This window comes from Amblyraja radiata, chromosome 15, assembly GCF_010909765.2.
Source record: "Amblyraja radiata isolate CabotCenter1 chromosome 15, sAmbRad1.1.pri, whole genome shotgun sequence".
NCBI lineage: Eukaryota > Metazoa > Chordata > Chondrichthyes > Rajiformes > Rajidae > Amblyraja > Amblyraja radiata.
The window spans coordinates 25808983-25818319 of NC_045970.1; the positions used below are offsets into that span (position 1 = coordinate 25808983).

The following is a 9337-nucleotide window of genomic DNA, read 5'->3' on the forward strand; positions in this document are numbered from 1 at the left end:
CCCAGCAGGACCAAAAACAAGACCTGTCAAAGGGCGGATGAGCTTCTAGCGAGCCAACAGCCATCCACACTTCAGTAGTAGTTGCGATCACTGTCGTACATAGCATTGTAAGGAACGATGATGAAGCACACACACCAAAATCCTGTACTTCCAGCGGCGGAAGTCCACAGGAGCTGGAGGACAGAGATGTGTGTGGTACGTCCTTCATTGTTCCCATCGGAAACCAGCATCACTGCGTTGCGAATGTTTTCAACTATGATGAATGAATGAATGAATTTTTTGCTTCTCTAATTACTTTATCTTTTATGGTGACTAATTTGACTTCATATTCCATCTTTATTTTATAATCTTTGGAAATGATTTATTTTCTTTGCTTACTCGGTCTCCTCTCATTCATGGGTGGGTCGTTTGTATCAGGAGCTCTTCCCTTTAAACTGCCCCTCATATCCCCCTTTTCCATCCTTCATGGTATCAAATAATTAGCTATGCTAAGTAATAGACACTATTTCAGAAAGGTGTACCATTCACAATGCAAAATATGATATTTTAATTTCAGCATCAACGTAACAAAAGCAACCAATGGTAAATTGTAAAATTGGTACCAACCAGTTCTCCCAAAGTAGAACCTTTTTATGAGACCACTTACAATTTGATCCAAACATTAAACATTGCAGGTTGCTCCATTTTCCTCCACAAATATTAGATTTTGTTTCAGAAGATTTCTCCCTGACATAATAATTTTAGTTACGTTCATTTTTCAGGAGACATCATTTAACAGACACTAATATATTAATGACTAAACACAAAATCCGGTATAAATAATCTCTTACCTCTGACACATCCGGGCAAGCTGGTCCAAAAAGAGCAGAAATATTGTACCTTTGAACCTGATCTATGAACTCGCGAATGGATACTTTAGGATTGCAGTCACTGTCGGCATATACAAAGTCCAACGTATGATTAGGTAGGATGTTGGGGTCTAAATTTATTTTGTCAATGGCGAGCTGGATGGCAGACCCTATTCTCAAGGCACTGAAGGGGAAGGAGATGTTTCTGGGAAGCTGAAGTCCTAAGTAGAATTTCGAAGACTCAGTGCAGTGAACGGGACAAAGCATGCAGGAAAACAAAAAGACATAGCACAGAGCAGCTGACACAACCTGTACATGCTGTTTACTGCAATGATACAAACCAGGATCTTTATGATGAAATTTAGATTGTTTTAGCATCATCTCCCAACCACTGAGTGAAGAAGTCAGTGTGGTCAGTTCCTCAAACAATGTTAGTACCACAGATCACATATATTTATAACCAATGCAGGAGGTGGATGTGTTAATTCCCGAGTGCCTATGGCAGGACAAGTACTTCTTTGTCACTAATTAGCAGAAATTCCTGACTGTCATGTCACAACTTTGATTTAAGTGTTAGGCTCAGGTTAAAACAAATCAGCTCCAGAAATTGCACCTGGGTACAAGTTGTTTTTTTCCCGTCCTTATTCTGCTTCTCCGCTATTCTGATCATTCCTGTCAGTGAATTCAACCTGATAAGACTGGTTTTAGGTTCTTCCAGAGATCTCAACAATATAATTTAAAAAAAATAATCAAGTAATTGGCATTGGATCAAGATAACACCAACATACTGTCTATGATATCACCTTGATCTCTGTCCCTTTGTATCTTATGGGCCTGTCCCACTTAGGCGACTTTTTAGGCAAGTGCAGGAGACTCTGCGCTCGCCACATGGTTGCTGATGGTCACTGGTGAGTCGCCTTCATTGTCGCGAGGAGTTCCCGCATTCTGGGAACTAGTCACGGCCTCAGTATGGTCACCCACATTTTTCAACATTTTGAAATTTTTTCTGCGACCAAAAATTGGTGGCCATGGAGAAAATTGATAATCTTGTAGTCGTAGGTTCAGTTGTAGTGGGGTTGCCATGTAGTTATGCGTAGTCGAGGTAGTCGTAGGTACTTTTAGTTAATCGCCTTTGCTGACCGGTCATTTTAATTGGCTCATTGGGGGAAAAAAACGTAAGCAGGAGTTTTCAGAACCAAGGATAACCGACCGGTAATGTTAAATGTCCATCGAACTTCACAGCTGTGTATCTCTGGCTTATTAAAAGTTGTCTGGCTTCTTGAAAGTGGTCTCCCCCTCCCCTCTCCCCCCCCCCCCCACTTCTCCCCCCGCCCTTCTGCTCCTCCCCCTCCTCCCCCCCCCCCTCCTCCCCCCCCCTTCTCCCCCCCCCTCTCCCCCCCCTCTTCTCCCCCCCCCTTCTCCCCCCCCCCTTCTCTCCCTAGCTTGTGAACCTTCACTTCAGTAATCAGTCGTCTCGTCTGCTTCGTTCACCCTTTAAGGTACAGAATTCCAAGAATTCACCATCTTCTCAGAGAACAATAATTCGCCACATTGCTGCCTTAGATGGACACGGTCTGTGTGATTCCTAGTTCTGATTCTTCCACAAGAGGGAACATTCTCCTCACATCCACCTGCCAGGATCCCTCGGGTTCTTCGCTTTAGTTATTTCAGTTTTCAGTTTAGTTTATTGTCACGTGTACCGAGGTACAGTGAAAAGCTTTTGTTGCGTGCGAACTAGTTAGCGGAAAGACAAAACATGATTACAATCGAGCAATTTATAGTGTAAATGACCAGTCACACGCGAGCAGTGGCGTAGCGTGGGGGGGGCCAGAGGGGCGGTTGCCCCGGGCGGGCGCAAAAAAATAGTTGGATAAATTTTTTTTATAAAATGGCAAAAAAAATTGTTCTAAAGGCACGCTGCACCTCTTTAGCAGCCTTCCCCTGAATTATTGTAATAAATTTTTTTTGCCATTTTATAATTTTTTTTATCTAACAATTTTTTTGCGCCCCTAAAAATTTATCCAACAATTTTAACCAACCAGCGATCTCTGCGCCGAGGCCACTGCCACTGTCCCAGCCGCCGCTGTCGTCCACTGGGCCCGTGGTCGGGTCGAGTGGCCGCTGCTGCCGGAACGTGCCCCAGCTCCGAGTTCTGGTCGCCGCTGTCCCAGCTCCGAGGCCAGGCCGCCGCTGCCTCTGCTCCAGCTCCGATACCGTGTGGCCGCTGTCGCTGTCCCCGCTCCGAGGCCAGGCCGCCGCTGCCGCTGCTCCAGCTCTGATACCGTGTGGCCGCTGTCGCTGTCCCCACTCCGAGGCCAGGCCGCCGCTGCCGCCGTCCCAGCCGCTGCCGCTGCCATCCCAGCTCCGATGCCGGGCGGCCGCTGCCGCTGTCCCAGCTCCGAGGCCAGGCCGCCGCTGCCACTGTCGCCGCTGCCGCTGCCCAGCTCCGAGTACTGGTCGCCGCTACCGCTGCCCCAGCTCCGAAGCCGCCATTAGGCCTCGGCGCAGGCGGAGACGGGGGATACGACAAAAGAAGTCGCATCCCCCGAAGGAAGAAACCAAAAACCGCTAATGAGGAGGCGCAATATTTTAAACTGCCCCGGGCGCGCAAAACCCACCCTACGCCACTGCACGCGAGGCCTGGTCCCCCAATGCAACAGCGGGAGTGTTCTATGGTCGGGGGACGGGGATAGCTTCAGGTGGGTCCTGTCGGGGGGGTTGTGTGGGGGGAGGGGAGGGTGTGTGTGTGAGAGGGGGTGTGGATTGGGGGATGAAGGGGTTGGGTGGGGTGGGTGGGGGTAGGGGTGGACGGGGGATGGTGTGGGTAGGGGAGGAGGGGGAGATGGTGGGGGGTAGGGATGGGATGGTGGGGGTAGGGGTGGTATAGTGGAGGGGGTTGTAGGAGAGGGGTGGTTGTAGGGGGGTGTAGGTGAGGGGGTGTGTGGGGGGTGTACCGTATGGTGGGGGTAGGGGGGATGGTGGGGGTAGGGAGGTTATAGGGAGGGGTGTAGGAGAGAGAGGGTGTGGGGGTAGGGGTAGGGGAGGGGGTGTATGTGAGAGGAGGGGGTGTATGTAGGAGGGGGTGGTGTGGGCCCCCACTCACAGAACACAGTGCACAGCCCCCGCTCGCAGAACAGAGCTTGATTATGCTGCTGGCCTTGCCGAGGCAGCGTGTAGTATAAATTGAGTCAATAGGAGGGAGGCTGGTTTGTGTGATGGTCTTTTATGATCATATATGTATGTTTCAGATAGTTGGAAAAGTTGATAATGATGTTACAATTACATAATGAGAAAGGAATTGCTCTGCTCACAACACAGCAGAGCAGCAATGTAACATGGCCATTGGCTGGTGACCATAATATTTCTCACAGCACATGAGTGCCATCAAGAATACAACGGAGTCTTAGAAACCAGTGGCGGAACCAGTGAACTCCTTTGTTCAAAGAATCTGATGAGTATGTTCTATATTGCAAACACGGTGCTATCCACATATCCAGCAAATGTTGGGTGAGTCCAGAAGCAGGGGCCACAGTCTTAGAATAAAGGGGAGGTCATTTAAGACTGAGGTGAGAAAAAACTTTTTCACCCAGAGAGTTGTGAATTTATGGAATTCCCTGCCACAGAGGGCAGTGGAGGCCAAGTCACTGGATGGATTTAAGAGAGAGTTAGATAGAGCTCTAGGGGCTAGTGGAGTCAAGGGATATGGGGAGAAGGCAGGCACGGGTTAGTGATAGGGGACGATCAGTCATGATCACAATGAATGCACCTATTTTCTATGTTTCTAAATGACATAAAAAATAACAGATGCAAAGTACCGGAGGGGTAAAATCAAATGGCAACGATAATATCCACGATCAAGAGAACAATAGCTCTGTGATGCAAATTAGTCAGTCATAAAGCATGGAAACAGGCCTCTCGGCCAAACATGACCATGCCCCAAGATGCCTCATCTAAAGCCCCTGTCCCACGATGTGAGTTTACCCGAGAGCTCACCCGAGTTTAAAAAAATCAACTTCATCACGAGTATTTTTTTACTCTTGGAAATTTTTCACACTGTTGAAAAAACTTCATGAGTTTCCGCGTTTCCCGAGTACCTGCCGTTAGCGTTACGAGCCGCTACGAGACATCCACGAGCTCCGACGTACCCACTACGTACATTTTACGTACTTACCACGAGTTTGTTTTTTTTAAACTCGGAAGAGCACTTGCATCGTGGGACAGGGCTTTAAGCCAGTCTCTTTTGCCCTCATTTAGCCCATATGCCTTTAAACCTTTCATATCCATGTACCTGTCCAAGTGTCTTTTAATTATTTAGCTTAGTTAAGTTTAGAGATACAGAGCGACCAGCTATCACACGTGCACTAGTTCTATCCTCCATACTAGGGACGATTTTAAGAAGTCAATTTACCTATAAATGTGCGCAGGATGGACATCTTTGAATGTAGAAGGAAACCAGAGCACCCGGAGAAAACCCACGTAGTCACAGGGAAAATGTCCAAACTCCGTACAGACAGCACACATAGTCAGGATCGAACCAGGGTCACTGTGCCACCTTTGTTAAATTATCTTCATTAACTATCTCCTCTGGCAGCTTGTTCTATATACCCACTATGCTCTATGTGAAAACATTGCTAGTCACATCTATAAATTTTACTAAAACTCTCGTCTTAACCACTTCCTGTTTGCTTTTCTTTAAATTTGCGCAAAAAACGGTACCCTCACACCACCCCCCATACCTCCCCCCCATACCACCCCCCCACGCCCCACACGCTACTCCCCCATGCCACCCCACCCCCCACCGCACCCCCCACCGCCCCATGCCACCCCACACCATGCTACCCCACACCGCCCCATGCCACCCAACCCTCCCCACACGCCACCGAAGAAGTGGAAGCCAAATAACCAAACGGAAACTACGCTGAAAAGCCAAATAACCGAAAGTGTGCGACGCCGAAAAGCCACAAACCAAAAGGGCGCAATGCCAAAAAGCCAACTAACCGAACGTACGCGACACAGAAAAGCCAACTAACCGAACAGACGCAACGACGAAAATCCAAATAACGGACATGACATCGCCGGGGGCGGGACTTGTCAGCGATTGGTCCAGACCCCCGTGTCCATCACATCACTGGCCGGGGGAGACGGGAGGGTGGGGATTTCCCACACAAGACCACCCGGGGCTGGAGGGTGGCTGGGGACTCTGAACCCGAGCACCAAGGTGGAAGCGGCCGAAGGAGCACATCCCTCGGGACTGCCCCCACTCTCCCTCTGGGGTCAGCACTGTCCGGCCATCTCGTCTCCCCCGTGTGGCCACACTGTGACGGGCTGCGGGTCAGCAGCGCACACACACACGGGGCTGGGTGGAGCGGGGCTGTGGCTAATTAAGTGGTGGGATTATATCCCTGTTCTAACTTAGCCTTTGCTTTAAGCCGGTGGTTACATCCATTCCATCCCTCCCTCGCAAAGATGTGAGATTTCATTGAGCACACTTGGATGGATAGATGCAAGCGGCATGTAAACGTCTAGCATCTCTTCCATGCGCACAATACATGAAGCTGATGAAATGAGACAACTGTCACACCAAAGATGGACTCAAAATGCTGGAATGACTCAGTGGGACAGGCAGCATCTCTGGAGAGAAGGAATGGGTGATGTTTCGGGTCAAGACCCTTCAGACTCAGTCTTCAAGTCTACTGCCTCTTTTATCCATATTTGGGAAAAAGATTAAACATGTGGCAAATATGTTATTGCTGCCTTTGTGTCGGGGAAGGGGTAAAGTTGCAGTTGAATAATTTGCAATTTCCATTCCACTGTGCGACGTGGGCTGATCAATACCGCGTGGCCCGGCTATCTTTCACTGCTTGACTAGTGCTCGTGGGATTGATTTCAAGATGCTCAGATGATCTTCTAATGTCCTGAGTGCCAAATCCCTTCAGCTGTACCTGCAGCTGGAGCTATGGGTGGATTAGTAGACTTTGAAGAGGCATTGACACTTTGTTTTTATGTAGAGGGGTAAGGTACGTGATTTGAGAGTAATGTATCGTCTGCGGGGGGAAAAAAAGTACGACTTACTCGATACCGCTGCTAAAATGGCACCGTTAAATGCGCAAAGTTAAAAAAAACTAATGAACTGCAAATGAACTGAAAAAATACAAATTATCTGGTGTTTTGTGCGTGGGAGCATGTTGTGTGCATTACACAGGCAGCCAAACAAACAAACAACAAACAAACAAAGGACATTTATTATCACATACACCAATTGGTGTAGTGAAATTTGACTTGCCATTTGCAGCACACAAATAAAAATAAGACTCAACTTTAAAGAATTTAACAATAAACATAAAAACATCCCCCCACAATGGTTCCCACTGTGAGGGAAGGCAGCAAAGTCCAGTCCTATTCACCCATGGTCGGGCCTATTGAGGCCTCCATAGTCGCCGTTACGGCAGCCCGATGCTTCAGGCCCTCTCGCCGGATGATGGAACTCCGGCATCGGCAGAACCCTCTCAGCGACTTGGAGTGTCTGGAACGGCCGCTTCCTCCCCGGAGACCGTGGCTCCCGAAGTCCACAGGCCGCGCTGGTCGGAGCTCCAACACTGGCGATCTAGGCGAGCGATCCCAGGCTCCGCGGTGTTTAAAGTTCAGCGCCGCCCCGCAACTGGACGCTCCACAGACCGCAGCTCCGCGATGTTGGAGTCAGCAGTCTCAGCACTCCGGAGGCCACCGCACAGCAACTCGGGTAAGGCATTGCCCGCTCCGTGATAGTGCTTCAGCGCGGTGCCGCCGCCGAAGCTGAAGTCCTGACCATACTCGACGGCGCCCCCTACTAGACGGTATTACTGTGTTTAAACAATAAATAAAACGTGCTTCTTGTTGTCAAGGTGGGAGGGGGGGGGGGGGGGAGTGGGAAGAGATAAAATAGTTCGTTGTCGTGCACACTTGTCATCGGCCCGCCAGGGAATTTGTGTCCCCCCATGTTTTAAACGCGATTTCCGCCCATACCAGTAAGCGGAATTCTTCTAACTTCCGTGGACCTCCAGCTGAACCCAGCTCCAAAATAAATTTCAAATGTGAAACCTGAAACGATGCCACTTGATACAAATCAACATTAAAAAAACTTGAGGGAATCCGCAAGCAACGAACAACTCACTTATCTTCAACGAAAGACACTTAAAAAAATAATGAATATACGTCCCACTATTTCTGACCTGTGGATGTATAAATCTCCACGTTATTTTGTAAACTGGACGTTAGTTGTTTGATCTCATTATCAGGGCTATTACGAAATGGACTAAAAACGCGATGAAACACTAGCCATTAACTGGCGGATGCCTGCTTTAATAATTAATCATATGAAATGTACTGCCGATATGCATCCAATATTCATATAGGGAGGTTGCACGGCAGTCGAGGTCACGAATTGTGACCCGTACTGTTGCCACGCAAATCCTTCTGGAGTACAAGCAGTGAACGTCAGGTAAGCACTTACTATGGCTGCCAGTGCCCGGGCCATCTGTCCCTGCGGCCGGGGGGGGTGAGTCACTCGGTGTGGGTGTCGGGGGGTGAACCTCCCCGTGTGTGGGTTGGGGTCCGGGGGTCGGAGGGGGGGTGAATCATCCTGGTGTGGGGGTCGGGTGCCGGTGGCATTGCATCGCGGTCAGTGACTCTGGGTGGGCGGAGGGACCAGACTGTCCCCAACTCTGCTGCAGCTGACGGGGACGTTGCTGGGTTTTTGTCCCCGTGTGTCCACTACCTGGAGCCGCGGCCGCTCGCGGGAGACGAGGCGGACAGCGGCCATGGCCGGACTGCGCTGACCCCGGAGGGAGAGTGGCGGCTGACCCGAGGGATGCGCTCCTTCGGCCGCTTACACCTTGGTGCTCGGGTTCAGAGTGCCCAATCACTTCTGACACCTGAATCAATCTATCTCTATCTCAAGAATCTATCTATCTCTACCTTAAAAATATCCACTGGCGGCCTCCACAGACTTCTGTGGTAGAATTCCACAGATTCACCGCCCTCTGACCCTAGAAATTTCTCCTCATCTCCTTCCTAAAAGACATCCTTTAATTCTGATGCTAAGAGTTCTATTTCCAGACTCTCCCACTAATGGAAATATCCTGTCCACATCCACTCTATCCAAGCCTTTCACTATTCTGTATCTTTCGGTGAGGTAGCAGTGTTCATTGATGGTACCTGCCCCTACAAATTCCATGGGTAACATAACCAGTTGTACCTTTGATCCTTGTATAATGTCCCTCCACCATGGGATTTAAACAAACACCTACACTACTATTTTGTTTTGTGTGTTCCTTTGACCTTTGTCAGCATTTGCAAGTTATCTTTTACTTTGCACTTAGGGGTCTACTATAACCTTTTATCTTATCTATTTTGGCAGAGCGGGATGGTAAAGACAATAAAAGGTTCGGGGCCTAGATTTCATTTGCAGAGGTTAATAGAAGCTTTTTAATAGTTAGTAACTAATTAACAGG

General features: G+C 49.0%; 1 protein-coding gene across 1 annotated transcript in view; it reads right to left on the bottom strand.

Annotated features, from left to right (window-relative positions):
* The window catches only part of LOC116981404 (guanylate cyclase 2G-like), a 45282-nt gene extending 44167 nt beyond the window's left edge, over window positions 1-1115 (bottom strand). Inside the window, exon 1 of the mRNA XM_033034457.1 lies at window positions 831-1115. Coding sequence (XP_032890348.1) covers window positions 831-1115 — 285 coding nt within the window. The remainder of the gene's footprint in view (window positions 1-830) is intronic.
* Window positions 1116-9337: the final 8222 nt, after the last annotated feature.